This window comes from Somniosus microcephalus, chromosome 4 (genome assembly GCF_052327205.1).
Source record: "Somniosus microcephalus isolate GS21.2 chromosome 4, FLI_Smic_1.0, whole genome shotgun sequence".
Lineage (NCBI taxonomy): Eukaryota > Metazoa > Chordata > Chondrichthyes > Squaliformes > Somniosidae > Somniosus > Somniosus microcephalus.
Window position 1 is genome coordinate 255362768 of NC_140990.1, and position 26169 is coordinate 255388936.

Consider the following 26169-nt stretch of genomic DNA (forward strand, 5'->3'; position numbering starts at 1 on the left):
ACCGGCTTATCCCTTATCCTTAGACTGTGACCCCTGGTTCTGGACTCCCCGACCATCAGGAACATCCTTCCTGCATCTAGTCTGTCCAGTTCTGTTAGAATTTTATAAGTTTCAATGAGATCCCCTCTCATTCTTCTAAGCTCCAGCGAATATAAGCCCAATCGACCCAATCTCTCCTCATACGTCATTCCTGCCATCCCAGGTATCAGTCTGGTGAATCTTCGCTGCACTCCCTCCATGGCAAGAACATCCTTCCCCAGATAAGGCGAACAAAACTGCACACAATACTCAAGGTGTGGTCTCACCAAGGCCCTGTACAACTGCAGCAAGACATCCTTGCTCCTGTACTCGAATCCTCTCGCTATGAAGGACAACATACCATTTGCCTTCTTAACCACCTGCTGCACCTGCATCCTTACCTTCAGCGACTGGTGCACAAGGACACCCAGGTCTCGTTGCACTTCCCCTTCTCCCAATCTATTGCCATTCAGATAATAATCTGCCTTCCTGCTTTTGACACCAAAGTGGATAACCTCGCATTTATTCACATTATATTGCATCTGCCCAATTACCCAACCTGCCCAAATCATACTGGAGTTTCTCTGCATCCTCCTCACAGCACACACGCCCACCCAGCTTTGTGTCGTCTGCAAACTTGGAGATATTACATCTAGTCCCCTCGTCTAGACCCTCGTCTAGATCATTAATATATACGTATTGTGAATAGCTGGGGTCCTAGCACCTATTCCTACGGTATCCCACTAGTCACTGCCTGCCACTCAGAAAAAGACCCATTTATTCCAACTCTTTGCTTCCTGTCTGCCAACTAGTTCTCCATTCAATTCAATTCAAATCGCTTTATTGGCATGATAAGGTACATCTTATGTTGCCAAAGCATCGAAAAACATTTATGGTTGAACACAAACGCAGATCTATTCATACAGTGTATAAACAGATATATCCCTGAGTGTATAAATATACATTCATATAATTTGTATATACTCTTTTCTTAGGTTTACTGGTTGTCCCTGTTTATGGCAAGCTGTAACAGTGTGCCGCGAAGGTTACACAATTTCTCTGTTCCCCTAGTAGGTATGGGAGTTTTTGGTCGTCATTCAAATTTCTGAATTCAGGGCATATTTTTGTGAATTTTGGTAGAAATTCTCCCTGATGCCCTGATATTTTCCACAAGCTGTGAGGAAGTGCCTCTCTGTCTCCACCACTCCCTGACTGCAGTGAGAGCATATCCTGTCCTCTCTCGGCAGCCGGGTCTGTCTGTATCTGCCTTTTTCAATGGCCAGGCTATGTTCACTAAGTCTGAACCTTGTCAAGGTTTTTCCTCAGTTTGCTATCCTTTACCGTGGTCAGGTATTCAGCCATGTTGTATTGTCTGTTTAGGGCCAAGTAGCAATTGAGTTTGTTTTGGGTTTTTGTTGTTTCTGCCCAATATGACAGGTATTTTTCCTTTTGCTTAGTGACAATTGTGTTGGGTCGAATTCTCTGTGCTACGATGTCACTGTCCTGGGGCTGGTTATTGTTTTGAAGAAGGGTCAAACCCGAAACGTCAACTCAAATTTCTCTCCACGGATGTTGCCTGACTTGCTGAGTTTTTCCAGCATTTTCTGTTCTGGTTATTGTTAGTAGTGTTAGTAGTGACTTCACTGAGTCTCAGGACTAGTTGACTGAGGGTATTCTTCTTTATGGTCCTCTCTTGGCATTTCAGGGCTTCGTAATGATAGCAGTGGGGGTTGCTCATTTTTAGGTGTTTCCAAAATTTGGTGGCTCTTTTTTGGATAGTAATTATTAATGGATATTGGCCTAGTTCTGCCCTGCATGCATTGTTTACGGTTTTCCTTTGAGTCCGGAGGATACTTTTACAGAATTCTGCATGTAGGATCTCAATTGGGTGTTTGTCCCATTTTGCAAATTCTTGTTGTGTTAGCGGTCCCCACACCTCACTGCCATAGAGTGCAATTGGTTCAATTACTGATTTAAAAATTTTGAGCCAAATGCTAATTGGGATTTCTATTTGGATTGATTTTTTAATGGCATAGAAAGCCCTTCTAGCTTTCTCTTTCAGTTCATTCACAGCCAGATGAAAATTTCCCGTAGAGCTGATTTTTAAGTCCAAGTATGTGTAGTTAGTGGTTTGTTCAATTTTAGTTGTTCCTAGTGTGAAATTTATTCTGGGTCCCTGATGTCTGGATCTTTGCTGGAACACAAGGACTTTGGTTTTTTGGGGGTTTATCGTCAGGGCCCAGGTCTGACAGAATGACTCTAGCAGATCCAGGTTCTGCTGTAGACCCTCCTTAGTTGGTGACAGCAGAACCAGGTCATCTGCATAGGAGGAAGAATTTAACCTTGGATTCATACAGGGTGAGGCCGGGTGCTGTAGATTGTTCAAGTAGTTTTGCCAATTCATTTATGTAAATATTAAAGAGTGTCGGTGAGATGGGCGAGCCCTGCGTCACACCACGCCCCTGTGGGAAGTATTTTGTTTGTTTGTCTCCAATTTTAACTGCGCATTTATTGTTTGTATACATTGATTTAATTACATCATATGTTTTTCCCCCTACACCACTTTCAATAAGTTTCAAGAATAGACCGTCGTGCCAGATGGAATCTCTATCCAAGTCAGTATCTTACCCCCAATCCCATGTGCTTTAACTTTATACGCTTATCTCTTATGCGGGACCTTATCGAAAGCCTTCTGAAAGTCCAAATACACCACATCCACTGAATCTCCCTTATCTATTCTACCAGTTACATCCTCAAAAAATTCCAGTAGATTAGTCAAGCAAGATTTACCTTTTGTAAATCCATGTTGACTATGTCTGATCCTGCTTTTTCTGGCCAATTTATATGTCCTCTCCTTGGATCTTATGCTATCCCTAATTTCCCTCGTTAGCCACGGTTGAGTCACCTTTTTTGTTTTATTTTTATGCCAGACAGGGACGAACAAATTCTGTAGTCCATCCATGCGATCTTTAAATGTTTAGTTTCTTGCAAGGTCAATGTTAACCAAATAAATTTCAGGTAGATAGTTACTGGTGGCACATAAGCTGCATTTACAGTGATGAGTGATTAATAGGGTCCTGAAAATGGAATCCATAAACATAAGAAATAGAAGCAGGACTCAGCCATTCGAGCCTGCTCCGCCATTCAATAGGATCATGGCTGATCTTCTCCACCTGCCTGCACTATCCCCATATCCCTTGATTCCCTTAATATCCAAAAATCTATCGAGCTCTGACTTGAATATACTGAACGACTGAGCCTCCACAGCCCTCTGGGGTAGAGAATTCCAAAGATTCACCACCGTGAGTGAAGAAATTTCTCCTCATCTCAGTCCTAAATGGCCGACCCCTTATTCTGAGACTGTGACTCCTGGTTCTAGACTCCCCAGCCAGGGGAACATCCTCCCTGCATCTACCCTGTAAGAATTTTGCATGTTTCAATGAGATCACCTCTCATTCTTCTAAACTCCAGAGAATATAGGCCTAGTCTACTTAATCTCTCCTCCATAGGACAATCGCCCTCATCCCAGGAATAAGTCTGGTGAACCTTTGTTGCACTCCCTCTATGGCAAGTATATCCTTCCTTGGGTAAGGAGACCAAAACTGTACACAATACTCCAAGTGTGGTCTCACCAGGGCCCTATATAATTGCAGTAAGACGTCTTTACTCTTCCACTCAAATCCTCTTGAAATAAAGGCCAACATACCATTTGCTTTCCTAATTGCTGGTGTACCTGCATGTTAACTTTCAGTGATTTGTATACAAGGACACCCAGGTTCCTCTGAACACCAACATTTCCCAATCTCACGCCATTTAAAAAACTCTGCTTTTCTATTTTTCCTACCAAAGTGGATAACTTCACATTTCTCCACATTATATTCCATTTGCCATGTTCTTGCCCACGCACTTAGCCTGTCTATATCCCTTTGAAGCTTCCTTGCAGACTCCTCACAACTTACATTCCCACCCAGCTTTGTATCATCAGTAAACTTGGATATCTTACATTTGGTACCCTCATCCAAATCATTGATATAGATTGAGACTAGCTGAGGCCCAAGCACTGATCCTTGCGTTACCTCACTAGTTACAGTCTGCCAAGCCGAAAATGACCGTTTATTCCTGCTCTGTTTTCTGTCTGTTAACCAATCCTCAATCCAGGCTAGTATATTACCCCCAATCCTGAGCCCTAATTTTGTTTAAAACATTTCCTTATTCCCCATTATAATAATTTCTGCTGTCTCAGCCTGTAAGGGACCCACATTTACTTTCACTAATCTTTTCTTTTTTTAAATACCTATAGAAGCTTTTACAGTCTGTTTTTATGTCTCTCCCGAGTTTACTCTCATATTCTATTTTCCCTCTCTATCAATTTCTTGGTCCTCCGTTGCTGAATTCTAAAATCCTCCGGCTTACTACTCTTTTTGCCAACATGATAAGCCTCTTCCTTTGATCTAATACTATCTTTAACTTCTCTTGTTAGCCACAGTTGGACCACTTTTCCTGTGTTGGCCAGTGTGTCAGAACACTATGGAGTGATGAAAGTTGACCCTGTATTTTTTTTTAAATGAAGAAAATGCTGGAAATAGAGCTGGTTCATCAGCATTAATGTTACGGTCCTCCTCCCTGCAGGCTGCATTGTGGTCCTCCCAACCCCGCTGCGAGTCCACGCTGCGCCACTCCTGGGCCTCGACCTCGCTGCTGGGCTCGTAGAACCTGCATGTCGTCATGAAGCAGGCAGAGGATGGTGACAAACTTTTGAGGGCAGCCGAATTTGAGGACACTCCATAATCCCTCACGGTTGACGGTGTTGAAGGCCTTTGTGAGGTCAAAGAAGGCCATGTACGGTTGGTGCTGTTCCCTGCATTTCTCTTGTAGTTGACACACGGTGAAGATCATGTCCATTGTGCCCCTTAGTGGGAGGAATCTGCATTGCGACTCTGGGAGGAGCTCTTCAGCCACTGGGAGAAGGTATTTGAGGAGAATTCTTGTGATGACTTTCCCTGTGGCAGACAGCAGGGAGACTCCTCTGTAATTACTGCAATCCGACTCGTCACCTTTCTTGAAGATGCTCACGATCACGGTGTCTCCGAGATCCCCTGGCATGCTCTCCTCCTTCCAAATAAGAGAAATGAGTTCATGTATTCGCACCAATAGTGCTTCTCCGCCATGTTTTAGCACCTAGGCGGGGATTCCATCTGCTCCCGAGGCCTTGTTGTTCTTCAGTTGTCGGATGGCCTTTTTAACCTCATGCCGGGCTGGGGTTGTGCTGAGGTGGTGGCAGGTAGCATGCTGCGGGATGGAGTTGAGGACACTCGCGAAGACAAAGTCTCGGTTAAGAAGATCTTTGAAGTGCTCCTTCCAGCGGGTACTGACTGCCTCTCTATCCTTGATGAGTACCTCTCCGTTCTTGGCTCGCAGTAGGGTAGGACCTTGGGTGCTTGGGCCGTAGGTGGTCTTGACTGCGCTAAAGAATCCATGCACGTGTGGTTGTCGGCTAGCTGCTGGATCTCCTGCACTGATTTTCCTGCAGCATTGCTTCTGTCGTTGCCGCTGTTTTGGGGCTACGTTGATGGAGATGACAGAGCGGATTAGGCGGTGGTCTGTCCAGCAGTCGTCAGCTCCCGTCGTTGCATGGGTGATGCGGACGTCCTTGCGGTCCCTCGCTCAGATGAGGACGTAGTCCAGCAGATGCCAGTGCTTGGAGCGAGGGTGTTGCCATGAAGCCTTGCACTCATCTCTGACGGAACAAGGTGTTATGACAAGACCATGTGCTAAGCATTTCGCCAGGAGGGTGGTACCATTGGAGTTGGCTTTCCCTACCCCCACCCCCCCAGAGGTCTGTGTCCTTTCCAATTCTGGCGTTGAAGTCGCCAAGGAGGATCAGCTTGTCGCCCGTTGGGACTCAGGACAGGGTTTGTTCGAGGCCGGGAGCAGAATTCCTCTTTGGTCTCGTCTGTGGTTTCCAGTGTTGGGGCGTATGCACTGATGACCGTAGCTCACTGGTTCCAGGCTAGAGTGAGCCGTAGAGTCATGAGGCGTTCGTTTATTCCACAAGGGGAGTCTGAGACGTTCAACTAGCTCATTTTTTATGGCGAACCCTACCTCATGGAGGCGGCGTTCTTCTTCAGGTTTGCCTTTCCAGAAGGTGTAACCACCGCCTTGCTCCTTGAGCTGGCCTTCCCCCTGCCCGCCGGGTCTCGCTTAGGGCGGCGATGTCTATGTCGAAACGTCTGAGCTCCCAGGCAACGATAGCAGTATGGCGTTCCGGTTTGTCACTGTTGGGGTTGTCCATGAGGGTCCTAACATTCCAGGTCCCGAACTTCATTTTAAAGGGTGGAAGATGCCTGTGCGTGTATTCACACGCACACACACCTACTGATCCTAGCCGTGATCCTGACCAATGGATCCACTTCATGTGCGGACCGGGGTCAAGCAAGGCTGTGTCATCGCGCCAACGCTCTTCTCGATCTTCCTGGCTGCAATGCTCCATCTCACCCTCAGTAAGGTCCCCACTGGAGCGGAGCTAATCTACAGAACAAACGGGAAACTGTTCAACCTCCGTTGCCTCCAGTCCAGATCCAAGGTCGTCCCATCCTCTGTCATCGAATTACAGTATGCAGATGACGTTTGCATCTGCGCACACTGAGGCCGAACTCCAAACCATCGTCAACACCTTACGTACGAGAGCATGGGCCTTACACTAATCACCCGTAAGACAAAGGTCCTCTACCAACCTATCCCCGCCACACAGTACTGCCCCCCGATTATCAAAATCCACGACGAGGCCTTGGACAACGTGGACCACTTTCCATACCTCGGGAGCCTACAAGGGCAGACGTCGATGACAAAGTCCAACACTGCCTTCAGTGTGCCAGTGCAGCCTTCGGTCGCCTGAGGAAGAGTGTGTTTGTAGACCAGGACCGCAAACCCAGCACCAAGCTCATGGTCTACAGAGCAGTAGTGATAGCCGCCCTCCTGTATGCTTCAGAGGCATGGACCATGTACAGCAGGCACTTCAAAGCACTGGGGGTACCATCAATGCTGCCTCCGCAAGATCCTGCAAATCCATTGGCAGGATAGGTGCACCAACGTCAGTGTTCTCGCTCAGGCCAACATCCCCAGCATCGAAGCTTTGACCACGCTCGATCAGCTCCAATGGACGGGCCACATCGTCCACATGCCAGTTAAGAGATTCCCAAAACAAGCGCTCTACTCGGAGCTCCGACACGGCAAGAGAGCCCCAGGTAGGCAGAGGAAATGCTTCAAGGACGCCCTCAAAGCCTCCCTGAAAAAGTGCAACATCCCCACCAACACCTGGGAATCCCTGGCCCAAGACCGCACAAAGTGCAGGAGAAGCATCCAGGAAGGTGCCGAACACCTCGAGTCTCTTCACCAGGAGCAAGCGAAAGCCAAGCGCAAACAGCGGAAGGAGCGCACGTCAACCCAAGCACCCCACTCACCCAGTCAACCACCGTCTGCCCCACCTGCATTGGACTCAGCAGTCACCTGAGAACTCATTTTTAGCATGGAAGCAAGTCATTCTCGTTTCCGAGGGACTGCCTAAGAATAATAATAATTAATGTTAATGTTTTGTTGGAATCTTAACCTCTCTTTTCTCTGCCCAGTAGGTAATGCAACTGCATTGCAGTTCCAGCATCTTGTTTCCACTTCAAATTTCCAGTGTTTCCTTATTATATATTTGAAGAAAATGCTTATTTGTTCTATCCAAAGGTTCCAAAAGATATCTGAAGAGCAAATTTATATTTTACAAACTACAATTAAATTTCAGCTTAAAAAGGTATAAGACACATATATACACAATGCACCTCAAATACAAACTGCACATTATGTCTTTCAGAATTACAGTTGGGACAATGCTATTAAACATGCCACCTAATATGCCCCCCTCCCACCCACTCAAAAGTGCATTTCAATCTGATTTTCACAAATAAAAACCTCATCAAAAATAAAACAAACTTTCTTCCAAATTTAGAGAGCAATATGCTGTTGGAGATGGGATTCTCGTGTACTGGAAACTGGCCAAGTTCTGTAACCCATTTATTTGGGAACAAAACAAAATGGTATACCAAGTTTTGAAGCTTTTTGGGAATAAATATGTACAGTAACTTACAGTTTAAGTATCCATAGTAATAACTAACAAATATTTGCCAACAGCATTTTAAAACTTTGTGTAGAGGCTATATGAACTTGAAGAAAGCCTAGTTAATAAACAAAATTAATATTTCAGATGCATCCAGTGATTAGCTTGTGCACAGAGGAAGGTCAAAGGTAACATACACTGTCATTGCTGTTTTTTTTACGTCGTCTTTGTGGTTGGACTTGCGCAAGTAAGCAAGAATCTGGACTGGAGAGCGACTAGAGAGAAAAAACAACCATAAGGCAAATTTATCAAGAGTCAAACATGAAAAGAAAGATACAAAATTGTTTTAAGGCCACAGAATGTGTTTGAATAGTTCCCAATAATGAAGGGAAAATGCTAACTATTTTCTGATATGGCTATAGAACACAATATTCTCAAATGACCAGTGATCTGAAGCAAAACACTAATAATGTAAGAAAGTGAACATTTAATGTGTCAATATTTTAAGTCTATTTCTGATGTAAATAGTGGGTCTCTGCAGAATGTACTATAGTGTGTTTTTAATTTTGGCACGATCAAGTTGCTTGTAAAATGAAAAAACAACAGAAAATGCTGGAAAAACTCAGCAGGCCAGGCTGTGATTCTGTGAACATCCGTGGAGAGAAATTAGAGTCGACGTTTTGGGTCGAAACCCTTCTTCAAAACTGGAAAGGAAATGAAATAGCTCGAAAGGAGGGCTGGGGAGGGAACAAAAGAAGTGAATAGACATTAAGATGTATTCAAAACGAGACAAGATGGTGATAGGACTAGTAAAGAGACAAAAGACGGCTCAGATTAGGTGTGAAATGTACTGGCAGAATGAGAGACAGCTGCCATGTGTATAAAAAGAGGAAGGCGGGGGGGGGGGGAACCCAAAACAAAGGGATGGGGGGAAAAAATGTAAAAATGTGATAGGGGCCGAGGTTATGATCTGAAATTGTTGAACTCGAGAGCAAAGTGCCTAATCAGAAGATGAGGTGCTGTTCAAACTTTGAAGTCCTATAAAACTGAGAAATCCATCATTATTCACATAGAGTCATATATATTCGTGACAATAAACTTAGTACACAAATGACTTGAGCCCTGACTTGTGAACCAGTAACAAGCTATCTTCCACCACTCAGCTAGTATTGTAAAATTTTAAAGCAGTGATAAATATATGCTTTAAATGATTCTCCACGATTAATCAAATTACAATGGTTTGGAAAGAATTATAAGGATTATAAACAAATAGTGCCATAAAAGAATGACAATGACTAAAACAGCTGTGCAAATAATAGGGGAAAATTGCGTGAAAAATATTTAGATGAACAGAGCTCTCCCTAAAAATGCTTAGTTCAAGCATGTAGCATTGCCACTAACAAACATATTTTAAGGCTGTTCCACACAAGCAGTCATAATAATTGGTTTTAAATTTTATTTGAAAAAAAGTGTTTCTTGGTATACCAACTGCATTGTTTTCACATTTTTAGCTACAGTGCTGCATGTAAATTATTTCGGGTGGTTTGACACTTCACAAGCTCAAATCTTCAACTTACTGGATTTAATAGCCTACTTATATTAGGTGTTTGCTGCTAATGGCACAGCTGCCATCAGTGGGAAGCCACCAATATAAATCTAGCAAAGACGCTAGATTTTTAGGTGGTGCATCCCATCAAAGTACATGGCTTTAAGCTGCACCTATGAATAGCAGTGTTGCTCACAAGTTAAAGATTAGAAAATAACACTTCCCCCTACCCCTACAAAAAATACTGGACAAAACTCAAAGGTGCAAATCGAATGCACCTTGAAAACAAACCAGACTGATATCTACTGAAAGAGAGATTGAGGCTCTACAGAAATATTAACACTGCTTCATTTTTGTCTTGGGGAGGTAGGGAAAGGAGCTTAGTGTTTTCCCAAAACAGCGGATCAACATTTGGCGTGGGAGAGACGTTCATGATAAAATAATCAAACATGGGCTCAAGATGGAACAAGTTTGATGGGTCAAATGGCCTTTTCTTGCTCTGCATTTTCTTATGTCCTTAATATAAACATTGCTGGACAGTGAAGCTGCTAAAGCCCACAGTTAGGAACATAGAAACAGGAATAGGCCATTCAGCCCCTCGTACCTGTTCTGCTATTCAATGAGATTGTGGCTGATCTGCAACTTAACTCCATATACCTGCCTTTGGCCCATATTCCCTAAAACCATTAGTTAACAAAAATTTATTGATCTCCGATTTAAAATTAACTGATCTAGCATCAATTGCCATACAATATTCTACCACCCTTTGTGTGTAGAAGTGTTTCCTAGACTATTCCCCCTTAATCCTAGACTCCCCAACCAGCAGAAATAGTTTCTCTCTATCTACCCCATCAGCTCCCCATAATATCTTGAAAACTTCGATCAAATCACCCCTTAACCTTCTAAATTCTAGGGAATACAGTCCTAATTTGTGTAATCTCTCCTCATAATTTAACCCTTCGGTCCGGGTATCATTCTGGTAAGCCTATGCTGCACTCCCTCCAAGGCCAATATAGCCTTTCTACGGTGTGGTGCCCAAAACTGCGCTCAGTACTCCAGGTGTGGTCTAACCAGGGCTTTGTATAGCTGCAGTAGAACTTCTACCCCCTTGTATTCTAGTCCTCTAGATATAAAGGCTAGCATTCCATTAGCCTTTGTGATTATTTTCTGTACCTGTTCGTGACATTTTAATGACCTGGACCCCCAAGTCTCTTTGGACCTCCACTGTTTTTAGCTTTTCACCATTTAGAAAGTACCCTGTTCTATCCTTTTTAGATCCAAAGTGGATGACCTCACATTTGCCTACACTGAAATCCATTTGCCACAGTTTGTTTTGCCCATTCACTTAATCTATCAATGTCCCTTTGTAATTTTATGCTTTCATCTACACTGCCAACTATCTTTGTCTCATTGGCAAATTTGGATATGTGGCTATCATCTAAGTCGTTAATAAATACTGTGAACAGTTACGGCCCCAACCAACACAAATTCCGATGGGACACCACTAGACACATCCTGCCAATTAGAGTACCTGCCCATTATCCCTACTCATCTCCTGCCGCTCAGCCAATTCCCCAACCGGGTCAATAATTTACCTTCAATTCCACGGGCTTTTTTTGCCAGCAAATTAAATGGCTTATGCGCTCCAACTCACCTAGATACTACCAGTGAAGCAGCTTCAAACCCCATTGGCTTGCAAGGATCTTTCCCAACCATTGGGAAATGTACTGGCTAAAAAATGATTATAATTGCTGGTGCTAGCCCACAAATAATTTTATCTAGTAAAATAAATGGTAATTGGTCTTAAAACAAAAATTATCTAAACCTATTCATAAACTTGGATAAGAAGCCAGGCTATCTGGCTTGGGGCTGAACACAATGCAAATGCCTAGTGTGCCGTTTTTGGTAAACAAAACTGATGCTTCAGAATGGCCTGAATGTCGCAGTTACAAATTCAGGTCTGCTGTAGAAACCGTCGCTGGTTCAGTGATGTCAATTGCTCCTGTAAGTGGATCCTATGTCGCTTACTATTTGGTGTTGGTAAACACTACCTACAGGAAACTTTGGTTTATCCGGAGGTTGTATGTCCGGAAACCTCGATCTACCGGCAGAAATCAGGAGCCGTTTAGTTAGTTTTTTTTTTCTTCTCGTGGCTTTGTTTTCAACAGTCGGGCTCTGGAAAGTCTCTCTGAAGCTGTTGCTAAGCTACAGAGACGCTTCCAAGGTACGGGCCGACTGTTTACAAGCTGTAGCTAAGCAACAGTGTTTGTTGTCAGATACGGAGATGAAAACCTCCGTATGCTTCAACATTAACTTTGTATGTCCGGCAGTTTTGATAGATCGGCAACAGCTCGGCCCCGTCGGTGCCAGATATAACAAAGTTTCCTGTATATCTACTTAGATACGTTAGTGTAATCCAGGGATGTAACAATGTGCTCCCCTTTACATACAGATTGGACTCTGAACTTGCATGTGCCCCTATGTGTGTTCTTTCAATAGGCAGAACTGATCTACACTCTGGTTAGAGGAAGTTGATGACAAATCAAGAAACTGGTTTGTTCTGCAGAATACACGTGACTGAACAAAAGTAGCAATTCCAGTCAGTATTAAAACATACCCTACAATGTTTCACGTAATAGCACAAAACAAAAAAATGTTCTACACTATCCTGGATAGCGGACAGTTTTGTTTGACTCAACCAGAATAGGTGCGTACAAACAAGTACTTAAGTGTCCAAACTAGCTTTCGTCGCCTGGGGCATGCTGGTTCAAAGATCCTGTTTCAATCCTAATCCACAATTCCCAGCCCTGAAAATTTGTTGAGTGTTAGAAATACTAAAGTTAAATTTAACATATTAGACCAATATCCCATCTAGTCAAACCCCAAAACATGACAGCTGCATTCAGCCATCAATGCACAGATCTCTCAAAACATACAGGTCGACAATCAAGAAGACAATGGCTACGGAATTCAGAATCTAGTAAGGAGTATACAACAACTCACTTGCCAAATCAACTATTCTTGAAAATGAATGGCACTGGACTGTCAATCTCATACCCAGCCACTGGCACCAATGAGAGCCATGCACAGAGGGCCACGGCACAGGTCCAATCGAGGCACGGCAGGTACAGTTGCTGATTGTAGCAATTTTCCAAATTAGAACTTTGAAGGCGGAAGTGTAGAAGAGGCTCCTCCTCGCATAGAGGGGCCATCTTGGAATGCATTAAGTCATGGTAGACACTTAGTGGCTAGAAAACTATTTATACATGAACACGCTCAAATGCAAGTAGTGCAAAATATTGAAGTGGTTACAGACATGGACCAGGATTTCTGGAAATAAGAGCAATCCACAGGAGTGGAGTGACAATTAAAGCTCATCAATTCAGGTTCAAAATCTGACAACAGAGAAATGATGCCCAGGTAGAACCCTGAAATCATGCTTGGAGCTAAAAAGGGCACATTATGCTCATCAATACTGACATGGTTTCTGAAAATAATGCAAAGAGAACCTGAAATCAGTACTGCCATCTCAGCCATAATACTAATTTAGAAGAGTAAAAACTGCATATTAATAGAGGGTCCCCATTGGCTCAGCTTTTTAAAAATTTAGTGAGTAGCTCAGCCATATAGACTAGGAAGCTCCCAGATTCATCCTATGTTGCGAGATCAGCGTTTCTCAAACTGGGGTCCGCGACTGGAAGCCAGAGATAATTTCAAGCCTGCTCCTCTTTATAAAACCGTCACTGATTCAGTTCTTACGAATTATTCTCAACGGCTGGGCCCGCCTCCTCAGAGGCCCACAGCTCTCACTACTTTGCAAAGAGCGCTCCCGCCAGTTGAGTGATTTCTCTCCCTGGCACCGCGACCCTGCGCCATCCTCCCGACGCCTGTGGCACCCTTCAAACACGTGCCTGAACGTGTTCACACAAACACATACAATCCCACAGTGCAGCTGTTACAGAACATGCCAGGACAGTATTGTGAATCATGCTTCCAACAGCATCCCAGCATGTGCATGGGTGCTTGTACCCTGACTCACTTTGCCCAGCCTGCTGACGGCTTTAAACAGTAAATACCGGTTTTCTTAAAAGCATTATTAAAACACTCTTTACATGCAGCACTTTCATATTATGAGCATTATATAGTATAATTTAATTTAGAGGGGGGGGGGGTCCATGATTACTAATCGATTTGAAAAGGGGTCCTTCAATCAAAAAAGTTTGAGAACCACTGTACTAGATAATCTCAGCTGAGGTGGTAGTAGAGGCACTGCAGTTGCCATCAGCATCACTGCAACCAGAGTTCTGATGCCTGTCCAGAAACCCCTGCTGCAAGTCAGATATTAGGTAAAGGACAGATCAAGCTCAGCTGTGATGCATCTGTGACAGTTTGTCACCACCCACGGTCAATGTGCATGCATAAATAATAGCCACTTTAGTGAGGTACAAGAGGGCAATCGGCACCGAAACCCCAGCAAAGAATCAGCATCTTCAAGAAAATTGGTAAGAAAAAAACCCAAAAGGCCCACCACCAATAAAGATCAGAGATGGGGGTACTGGGCAGCACAAAGAATTGTTCCAAGATGGTGCTACAATAGATTAGTACCACAGAATCAACGCCAGGGAGTACTGTCAAGGACACAAAGAGAAGGACTGTCTTTGAGAGTGCGCCAAGAACTTAATTTTGCTGGTCTGTGGTACATGGGAATTCCTGCTTCCAGTTCTTAGTTGTCAAATTCAAAGCTTTTCTGCCTGCTACTCCATCTCATCAGACCTAAAGAGAAGCTAATGGAGAATGGGCAGGCTATGCTTTATTGGGAGGCAGAGAAGATATATTAAAGAAAGCAGTCTAGTAAACAAAAAACTCTTCTGCCTGTGGATTTATAAATATTAGGAGTAAAACAGAGGGGCACTTGGACTGTACAAAAGCCCTTGTGGTTGAGTTGCCTGGAGGACCCAATTCAAACCTGGGTATTTGTCAACACAATTCTCCAAATCTGTTCAGGTTTAGGTGATTATGAATCATATAATGGAGAACAGAAGAAAAGACAAATATTGTAAAGTAAAAAGAACCAAAAACAGAACAATGAGGAACCAGAGAGATATATACACAAGAGGAGACAAGCAAGGTGGTACTAAATCATGTGATATATTGCAAAATTAAACCATATAAAAATATTTTACTGTTAAGTATCACAGAGTGCCATGAATACAAAACCATCTGAATAAACTATAATTAGATAATTAAAGCACTAAAGGAACCTAACTGAAGTACTTCTCTCTAGATTGGAAGATATTATTTTCAGTTATTTTCCTGTTTGATATTAGAACAGTATTTTGATTAATAAGCATAGTGCAATGCCACCTTTCAAAGTTAAAAGTGAATTCCAATCCCACAAACCATAAGTGTAGTATCTTCTAAACTAAGAAAAAGTATAACTAAAATTAAACTCCATACGTACCTCTGACTCTTTGTCACTTAGTGATCCAAGACTTCCAAAACTGTGGTTGGAACATTCATTATTTGTTAAAGCCTGTTTTGAAAAGTAAACAGCAAAAATTTGTGGAAATCAGGATTTAAAATGAGAATTACAAAAGGCAGATATATCTTCATTTACCCAGTTATGCATATTTTGATTATTTTTTTTTTTTACTTTGAGTTCTGATCACATAACTTTGTATACTTTTTAGTCTTTTACTAGTTTTAATGGCTGATATGGTTACCAAATTTGTGGTCAGAAGTTTATCACATTCATCTCTTGACATTAAACTGGAATTATTACTTATGGTGTTTAGAAATATGCGGATATCTCTACACACTATAGTAAAAATACATATGATAAATAAAAGTTACATAGAGGAAACTCTCTTTTAACCGGCACCTAAATATCCAGAAACCGCTCTTAACCGGCAAAATTCAGGAGTAGGTTCAGGTAAGTTTTACTTTATATTAGTGGCCGTGTAACCGGGGTTCCTGGATCTGTGGTCGTGTAACCGGGGTTCCTGCACCTGTGGTCGTGTAACCGGGGTTCCTGCACCTGTGGCCGTGTAACCGGGGCTCCTGCACCTGTGACCATGTACGGGGCTCTCGTACCTTGGTAAGTATACCTCTCTGTAATCCGGACCTTTTGATCAACCGGCACCATGACGGTCCCGTCGGTGCCAGATAAAAAAGAGTTTCCTGTAAATGGAAAATCGGCTCCACACAGGCTGAGATAAAAAGAACTGTTAAATTACACCTGGTAAAAGACAGAGAGAAGAACAGATCACCATAGCAACTTGCAGAACCTGGCTCCAGAACAGCTGGAGATCTATTTAACTTGGCTACATAAATGACACTGAAAGAAAACAAATGGAGTGTCAATCAATCCTGAGGTTGTACTTGAAGAAGCCTACTGTTGGTAAGCAACCGTTCCAGGTGGTGTGGTTCAAAATTAAAAGGACTGAAAACCCCATGTAAGGGTAGGGCGTTTCCTCTCTGCTCTGGGCTACCTCACTCCTTTCTACTTGGATGCAGGCTTACAGCTTCTTCTGGAATGGCTGACCTGAAGAGAGAAAACTATGACACCACAACCTGTGACCATCAAGATATCTAGAGGGCTTCGACAAGCCTGAGCCAACCGTATATAAACTTTCATTAAGGGGTTAGTCTAAGAAAGACTTTTGTTTTCCAAAAGGGTATGCATATTGGGAAGTCAGAAGGTGTTTAAAAAAAAATTGTTTTTAAAGCAATTCTAATCGAGCATGAGTCAAAGATGTTGTTTAATTCTAATGTTGATTTTCTAGTATAGAATAAATGATTGTTTTCTTTACAAAGCCATGGTTTATGCCCGAGGTTTCTTTGGGGAAAAATAGCTCATTACGTTAAATATAAAATTAAATCGGCATCGGCAGCGGGTGGAGGCGGAGCTGAGCGGCAGAGCGACTACAAGAGGCCCCAGAGGCTCAGGTAGGCCCCAGTGCGGCATCGGCAGCGGGTGGAGGCGGAGCTGAGCGGCAGAGCGACTACAAGAGGCCCCAGAGGCTCAGGTAGGCCCCAGTGCGGCATCGGCAGCGGGTGGAGGCGGAGCTGAGCGGCAGAGCGACTACAAGAGGCCCCAGAGGCTCAGGTAGGCCCCAGTGCGGCATCGGCAGCGGGTGGAGGCGGAGCTGAGCGGCAGAGCGACTACAAGAGGCCCCAGAGGCTCAGGTAGGCCCCAGTGCGGCATCGGCAGCGGGTGGAGGCGGAGCTGAGCGGCAGAGCGACTACAAGAGGCCCCAGAGGCTCAGGTAGGCCCCAGTGCGGCATCGGCAGTGGGTGGAGGTGGAGCTGAGCGGCAGAGCGACTACAAGAGGCCCCAGAGGCTCAGGTAGGCCCCAGTGCGGCATCGGCAGCGGGTGGAGGCGGAGCTGAGCGGCAGAGCGACTACAAGAGGCCCCAGAGGCTCAGGTAGGCCCCAGTGCGGCATCGGCAGCGGGTGGAGGCGGAGCTGAGCGGCAGAGCGACTACAAGAGGCCCCAGAGGCTCAGGTAGGCCCCAGTGCGGCATCGGCAGCGGGTGGAGGCGGAGCTGAGCGGCAGAGCGACGACAAGAGGCCCCAGAGGCTCAGGTAGGCGTACCAATCTCCAATCTCAGGGAAGGAGAGGGGTAAAAAGTATTCAAGGTGTGACGTCACCACAAAGCGGGTAAGTGATTGGTTGGTAAGTATTTCTCCCTTTTTAAGCTTAAATCTCCTTGGTTTATAGTTTCTAAGGTGTGATATTCACCATCTAGAATCGAGGCAGAGGGTATTTAAGAATAATATTAATAAATTTAATTAATTACATAGAATGGGAGATCAGGCGATGTGTTGCTGCTGCAATATGTGGGAGCTGGTGGACACCATTGATGCTCACGGTGATCACATTTGCAGTAAGTGTTGGCTGCTCGAGGAATTCCGGCTCCGTGTTGAAGAGCTGGAGTCCGAGCTTCAAACACAGACACATCAGGGAGGGGGAGAGTTACCTGGACTCTGTGTATCACGAGGTAGTCACACCAATTAGATTAATTAATTCAGATGTAGTCCGTGGCCAGGGTCAGGATGGTGTGACTAGAAGTGAGGCAGGTACGGGGATCCAGGAGGTAGTGTTGGAGGAGCCGCAGCCCTTGCACTTGTCCAACAGGTTCGAGGCTCTTACTCCCTGTGAGGATGGGAACAGGGACTGCGGGGAGGATGAGCAACCTGGCCACAGCACCGTGGAGCGGGGGGCCATTCAAGTGGGGGGAGTTAAAAGAAATGTTGTAGTGGTAGGGGATAGTATCGTTAGGGGGATAGAGAGAGTTCTCTGCAGCCGAGAGCGAGAGTCCCGAAGGCTGTGTCGCCTGCCCGGTGCCAGGGTTAAGGACATCTCCTCTGGACTGGAGAGAAACTTGGAGTGGGAGGGGGAGGATCCAGTTGTCGTGGTCCATGTTGGTACCAACGACATAGATAGGACAAGGAAGGAGGTTCTGCTGAGGGAGTTTGAGCAGCTAGGGGCCAAATTAAAAAGCAGAACCACAAGGGTTAAATGCGTGGCTCAAAGACTGGTGTGGGAGAAATGGGTTTTGCTTCCTGGGACACTGGCACCAGTACTGGGGCAGGAGGGAACTGTTCTGTTGGGACGGGCTTCACTTGGCCAGTGCTGGGACTAGAGTCCTGGCGGATCATATAACTAGGGCTGTAGAGAGGGCTTTAAACTAACTAGTGGGGGGGGGAGGTTCCGAGAGAGCAAATAATACAAATGACAACAGAGAATGTCATAGACTTAGGTAGCAGTGGGGAAATTAAAAACCAGAGCATGTCAGGAAGGGGCAGAAGGTGTGGAGTAAAAGGTAAAGTAATAAAAAGGGCAAAAGCAGGAACTAAGTGTCACAAAACATCTTTGAAAGTTCTCTATCTGAATGCACGTAGCATTCGTACAAAATAGATGAGTTAATGGCACAAATAACTACATATGGGTATGATCTTGTGGCCATTACAGAAACATGGCTGCAGGGTGACAATGCCTGGGAATTAAACATACCAGGTTATTTAACGATCAGGAAGGACAGGCAGGAAGGAAGGGGAGGTGGGGTGGCTATGTTAATAAAGGAAGGAATCACTGTAATACAGAGAAATGATATTGGGTCAAAAGATCAGGACAATGAAACAGTTTGGGTGGAGGTAAGGAATAATAAGGGGAAAAAAAACACTAGTGGGCGTAGTCTATAGGCCTCCGAACTGTGGCAACTCTGTTGGACGGAGTATCAATCAGGAAATAGTTGAGGCTTGTAATAAGGGAACATCTATAATTATGGGGGATTTTAACTATCATATTAATTGGACAAATCAAATTGGGCAGGGCTGCCTTGAGGATGAGTTCATTGAGTGTATTAGGGATGGGTTTCTTGAGCAGTATGTAACTGAACCGACCAGGGGGCAAGCAACCTTAGATCTGGTCCTGTGTAACGAGACAGGATTAATTAAAAATGGCCTAGTAAAGGATCCCCTTGGAATGAGTGACCATAACATGGTTGAATTCCATATTCAATTAGAGGGTGAGAAGGTTGGATCTGAAACAAGCGTGCTAAGCTTGAATAAAGGAGACTATGAAGGTATGAGAGCGGAATTGAGTAGAGTGGACTGGGAAAATAGATGAAAGGGTAAGACGATACATGATCAGTGGTGTACATTTAAGGAGTTATTTTACAACTTCCAAAAAATATATATTCCACTGAGAAGAAAAGGGTGTAAAAGAAAAGACAGCCATCCGTGGCTAAGTAAAGAAATTAAGGATAGTATTCGACTAAAAACAAGGGCATATAAGGTAGCCAAATCTAGTGGGAGGATAGAGGATTGGGAAAACTTTAAAAGACAGCAAAAAATAACAAAAAGATTGATTAAGAAAGGGAAGATAGATTATGAAAGTAAATTAGCAAAAAATATAAAAACAGATAGTAAGAGTTTTTATAGTTATATAAAAAGAAAAAGGGTGGCTAAAGTAAATGTTGGTCCCTTAGAGGATGAGACCGGGAAATTAATGGTGGGAAATATGGAGATGGCAAAAACACTGAATGAATATTTTACATCAGTCTTTACAGTAGAAGACACTAAGAATATCCCAACACTGGAGAAACAGGGGGCTAAAGGGGGGGGGGGGGGGGAAGGAGCTAAACACGATCAAAATCACTAAGGAAGTGGTACTCGGTAAAATAATGGGACTCAAGGCGGATAAATCACCTGGACCTGATGGCTTACATCCTAGGGTCTTGAGGGAAGTGGCGGTAGGGATTGTGGATGCATTGGTAATAATTTTCCAAAACTCCCTGGACTCGGCAATGGTCCCGGCAGACTGGAAAACTGCTAATGTAACACCCTTATTTAAAAAGGGCAGTAGACAGAAGGCTGGAAACTATAGACCGGTTAGCCTAACATCTGTGGTAGGTAAAATTTTGGAGTCCATTATTAAGGAGACAGTAACAGGACATTTGGATAATCATAATTTAATAGGACAAAGTCAGCATGGTTTTATGAAGGGGAAGTCATGTTTGACAAATTTGCAGCAGTTCTTTGAGGAAGTAACATATAGGGTGGACAAAGGGGAACCAGTGGACGTAGTGTATTTAGACTTCCAAAAGGCATTTGACAAGGTGCCACACAAAAGATTATTGCTTAAGATAAAAAATCACGGGATTGGGGGTAATATTCTGGCATGGATAGAGGATTGGCTATCTAACAGAAGGCAGCGAATTGGGATAAATGGTTCATTCTCAGACTGGCAATCAGTAACTAGTGGTGTTCCGCAGGGGTCAGTGCTGGGTCCCCAACTCTTTACAATCTATATTAACGATTTGGAGGAGGGGACCAAGTGTAACATATCAAAGTTTGCAGATGATACTAAGATGGGGGGGGAAAGTAGTGAGTGAGGAGGACATAAAAAACCTTCAAGGGAACATAGACAGGCTAAGTAAGTGGGCAGGGATTTGGCAGATGGAATACAATACTGGAAAGTGTGAGGTTATGCACTTTGGCAGGAAAAATCGTAGAGCAAGTTATTATCTTAATGGCAAGAAACTGGAAAGTACTGAAGTACAAAGGGATCTGGGGGTCCTGGTGCACGAAACTCAAAAGGTTAGTATGCAGGTGCAGCAAGTGATTAAGAAGGCCAATGGAATGTTGGCTTTCATTGCTAGGGGGATAGAATATAAAAATAGGGAGGTATTGCTTCAGTTGTACAAGGTATTGGTGAGACCGCACCTGGAATACTGCGTACAGTTTTGGTGTCCATACTTAAGAAAGGACATACTTGCTCTCGAGTCAGTAACCCTTAGTGTTAGGGGGATTAAAATACGTGGGGTTACGGGGATAGGGTGGGATATGTGTTGGTGTAGGGGTTACGGGGATCGGGTGGGATATGTGTCGGTGCAGGCTCGATGGGCCGAAATGGCCTCTATCTGCACTGTGGGGTTTCTGTGATTCTGTGAAAGAAGGTTCACTCGGTTAATCCCGGGAATGAGAGGATGGACACATGAGGAGAGGTTGAGTAGATTGGGACTCTACTCATTGGAGTTCAGAAGAATGAGAGGCGATCTTATTGAAACAATAAGATTGTGAAGGGGTTGGATCGGGTGGATGCAGGGAAGATGTTCCAGATGATGGGTGAAACTAGAACTAGGGGGCATAGTCTTAGAATAAGGGGCTGCTCTTTCAAAACTGAGATGAGGAGGAACTACTTCACTCAGAGGGTGGTAGGTCCATGGAATATGCTGCCCCAAAAAACTGTAGAAGCTGCATCATTACATAAATTTAAAACAGAAATAGACAGTTTCCTATAAGTAAAGGGAATTAAGGGTTACGGGGAGCGGGCAGGAATTTGGACATGAGTCTAGGTTCGGATCGGTCATGACCCTGTGGGTAGCGGAGCGGGCCCAGGGGCCGTGTAGCCTGATCCTGCTCCTATTTCGTGTGTCTAATTCTGTTAGATGCAGGAGATGGTTCTGTGATAGTGGATTGGCAGTTAGGAACAGATCAGCCATGATCTTATTGAGTGGCGGAGCAGGCTCGAGGGGCCGATTGGCCTACTCCTGCTCCTATTTCTTATGTTCTTAAATCATGGAGACAAAGGCATTTTCCCAAATTAAACAGATTGCACATTTTGTCCCTAAATACTCTCCCCCAAACAAACTTATGAACTAAACCAGACTTACTTTAGCTCCTGTGCTTCCACTTCCACTCCCAGTACTCACACCACCTGTAAACCTTGCCTCCAGTAACTCTTGCCGTCGAGGATCCAGGCTATGAAGTTCTTCCATTGCACCTTTAAATAAAACACATTAGGTTAAATTACTTTGCTTAATAAAAAAAACTTTTCTATCAGTACTGTTAAATGTTTAGCAAACAAACCTTTGAGTCTTGCTTCACAACAGAAAATATTTTAGGTATTGGGATAAGATCCTTTAACCAAACAGAAACAACCAAAAAATTAGAAGGGTGCAATTATAAATAATTTGGGTGAATTACTAAGCTATTTTAGCCACACCCCAATTTTCCTCCCCTCACTACTTCTCCGCAGTTGGTAATAATTCACAACTGACCAGAAGTACATGTCTACAGAAAAGTAGTTAACGGAATAAGTACAAGATAAAAAACATTGCTCATCTCTTCCTGTCCCTCATATTTTATTTGAAACCTAAAATGATAAGATCACAATTTTACCTTTTGATCGATCATCAGAGGCTAGTATTTGGGCCGTACATGTGCATTAAGCACCCTCTCTTTACCATCCCATCAATTGTGCACGTAATTTTTTTTTAAAGTTTGTACATAATATTACAGTCATGAACCAGACTGCAGGTCCCATGCACAGCTAGCCACAATCTTGAATGTTCACACCAGGTAGAGCTACTACGAAACAGACTACACAACTGAACAAAACAATGATTCCTCATCCGGGTCAGTCAGTGGGCTCGGTCACAAAGTGGAAATAAGCCAGTTAAAATTTTCTATCATAAATGTAGATTATTACTTCGGTTTGAAGGGAAGAGAAAAATAAAGGCACACAAAACAAACAACTGACCTTTGCACTTGTGAATTTATAGGTTCTCCCAATGCAAAACTTTGCTCATGTACACACAAGATTTAGGATTCACGATTCAGCAATCATTTTCAGAAGTTGCAAATTAACATATGGAGTTCATTACAACTTCTAACATTAAATCACAACACATTTAATAAAAAAAGAATGGGGCAAAGAGCTCTAACTTACCTCCACCTCTCAAGCCCTCTACTGTCTCCAATTTGTCACGCTGCTTGTCCGACATCCAGTACTGGATGAGCAGAAATTTTCTCTGACTAAATATTGGGAAGACTAAAGCTACTGTCTTTGGTCCCTGCCACAAACTCTATTCCCTCGACACCTACTCCATCCCTCTCCACTGTCCAAGGCTGAATCAACCTTGGCGTCAATGTTCCCCCTAATTTTTTTTTGGGTGCGCGTTAAGAGGCTGCGCGGCGCATTCACAGTTTCGTGTATGTGCTAAATTTAACATTAGAAAATCCAGTCCCGGGCTGCGCGGCCATGCAGCTTAGGGGGAACGTTGCTTGACATCCAATTTGACCACGTATCTGCTCCATCACCAAAACCGCCTACTGCCACCTCCGAAACATCACCCGCCTCCAGCCCTGCCTCAGTTCATCTGCTGCTCAAACACTCATCCATGCCTTTGTCACTTCTAGACTGACTATTCCAATGCTCTCTTGGCCAGACTTCCATTTTCCACCCTCCATAAACTTGAGCTCATCCAAAACTCCACTTCCCATATCCTAACTCACACCAAGTCCCATTCACCCATCACTCCTGTGCTCGCTGACCTACATTGGCTTCTGGTCCTACTATACCTTGATTTTGAAATTATCAGTTTTCAAATCCCTCCATGGTTTCACCCCTCCCTATCTCTGTAACCTCCTCCAACCCTACAACTCTCCAAGATAACTGCGCTCCTTCAACTCTGGCCTCTTGCACATCCCCAATTTTCATTGCTACGCCAATGGCGGCCGTGCTTTCACCTGCCTAGGCCCCAATCTCTGGAATTCCCTCCCTAAACTTCTCCGCAAAACCTACCTCTTTGGCCAAGTGTTTGTTCACCTGTCCCAATATTTCATTACGTGGCTCAGTGTCAAATTTTGTTTGATAACGCTCCAACGCTCCTGTGAAGTGCCTTGGTACATATTACTATATTAAAAGGTGCTATATAAATGCAAGTTATTGTTTTTAAAACTGACCCTTATCATGGTGCTCCTTCAACACTGATGTCAGCTACCAAAGTCAACAGCTTTAAAAATTATTCAACCCAAATTTCTACTTCACAAAAAGGTTTACGGACAAAATGTTTCAGTGTACATGCACAATTTAAAAAATAGCAGATAATTCCATACTGTACTTAAACTGTAGTAGCAGAACAGATTAAGTCTACTACAAATTCCACCATGAGAATAGGCCATTTCATTAAATACTACATGAATCCTGAAATGTGACATGTTCTTTACATCAATTTTATCTGATAATCAAAGATATGAGGACACAAAAAGCCTACAAAGGGATATAGACAGGTTAAGTGAGCAGATGGAATATAATGTGGGAAATGTGAGGTTATACACTTTAAGAGTTAGCATGCAGGTACAGCAAGCAATTAGGAAGGCAAATGGCATGTTGGCCTTTATTACAAGGGGATTTGAGTACAAGGGTAAGGAAGTCTTGCTACAATTGTCCAGAGCTTTGGTGAGACCTCACTTGGAGTACTGTGCAGTTTTGGTCTCCTTATCTAAGGAAGGATATACTTGCCTTAGAGGCAGTGCAACGAAGGTTCACTAGATTGATCCCTGGGATGAGAGGTATGTCCTGTGAGGAGAGATTGAGCCTATACTCTCTGGCGTTTAGAAAAATGAGAGGTGATCTCATTGAAACATAAGATTCTGAGGGGGGTTAACAGGATAAATGCTGAGAGATTGTTTCCCCTGGCTGGAGAGTCTAGAAAAAGGGGGCATAGTCTCAGGAGAAGAGGTTGGCCATTGAAGACTGAGATCATAATATGATAGAATTTTATAAATCGACTCTGAAAGTGATTTAGTTAAATCGAAACTAGGGTCTTAAATCTAAACAAAACAAACTATGTAGGTATGCGGGGAGAGTTGGCCAAGGTAGATTGGGAAACTACATTAAAAAGGTATGACGATAGACAAGCAATAGCTCGCATTTAAAGAATGAATAAAAAGACTTGCATTTATATAGCGCCTTTCATGGCCACCGGACGTCCCAAAACACTTTACAGCCAATTAAGTACTTTTTTCTGAAGTGTAGTCACTGTTGCAATGTAGGAAACGCGGCAGACAATTTTAGATCAAAGGAAGAGGATTATAATGTTGCCATAAAGAGTAGTAAGCTTGAGGATTGGGAGGATTTTAGAATTCAGTAAAGGAGGACCAAGAAATTGATAAAGAAAAGGGAAAATAGAGTGAGAGTAAACTAGCGAGAGACATAAAAAGACTGTAAAAGCTTCTATAGGTATGTAAAAAGGAAAAGATTAGGGAAAGTAAATGTGGGTCCCTTACAGGCTGAGACAGGAGAAATTATAATGGGAAATAAGGAAATAACAGACTTTGTCTTCACAGAAGTAGACGCAAAAAACTTACCGGAAATAGTGGACAACCAAGGGTCTAGCGAGAATGAGGAACTGAAAGATATTAGTAAAAAAAAGTGCTGGAGAAATTAATGGGACTGAAAGCCAATAAATCCCCTGGACCCGATGGCCTACATCTTAGGGTTTTCAAAGAGGTGCCTATAGAGATAGTCGATGCATTGGTTGCCATCTTTCAAAATTCCATAGATTCTAGAACGGTTCCCGCGGATAGGAAGGTAGCAAATGTAACCCCACTATTTAAGAAAGGAGGGAGAGAGAAAACGGGGAACTACAGACCAGTTAGCCTGACATCAGTCATAGGGAAAATGCTAGAATCTATTATTAAGGACGTGGTAACAGGGCACTTAGAAAATAATAGGATTGGGCAGAGTCAACACGGATTTATGAAAGGGAAATCGTGTTTGACAAATCTGGAAGAGTTTTTTGAGGTTGTAACTAGCAGAATAGATAAGATGTGGTGTATTTGGATTTTCAGAAGGCATTCAATTAAAGGTGCCACACAAGAGGTAATGAAACAGAATTAGGGCTCATGGGATTGGGGGTAATATACTAGCATGGATTAAGGATTGGTTAACAGACAGAAAACAGAGCAGGAATAAACGGGTCATTTTTGGGTTGGCAGGCTGCAACTAGTGGGGTACCGTAAGGATCAGTGCTTGGACCTCAGCTGTTCACAATCTACATCAATGATTTGGATGAGGGGACCATATGTAATATATCCAAGTTTGCTGATGATACAAAGCTAGGTTGGAATGTAAGCTGTGAGGAAGATGCAAAGAGGCTTCAAGGTGGATATGGACAGGCTAAGTGAGTGGGCAAGAACATGGCAAAT

At 43.6% G+C, this 26169-nt stretch overlaps 1 protein-coding gene across 7 annotated transcripts in view; it reads right to left on the reverse strand.

The window, feature by feature from the left end:
* The window catches only part of tlk1a (tousled-like kinase 1a), a 267230-nt gene that overhangs the window by 129231 nt on the left and 111830 nt on the right, over positions 1-26169 (reverse strand). For 5 of the 7 annotated variants that reach the window (XM_085986260.1, XM_085986258.1, XM_085986262.1 and 2 more), the window contains 3 exons: positions 21849-21958; positions 15127-15198; positions 8317-8394 (listed from right to left, as the gene is read on the reverse strand). In XM_085986260.1, coding sequence (XP_085842386.1) covers positions 8317-8394; positions 15127-15198; positions 21849-21958 — 260 coding nt within the window. Of the gene's footprint in view, positions 1-8316; positions 8395-15126; positions 15199-21848; positions 21959-22044; positions 22096-26169 lie in introns of all 7 variants that reach the window. The other 2 variants (XM_085986263.1, XM_085986261.1) reach the window with 2 other exon arrangements.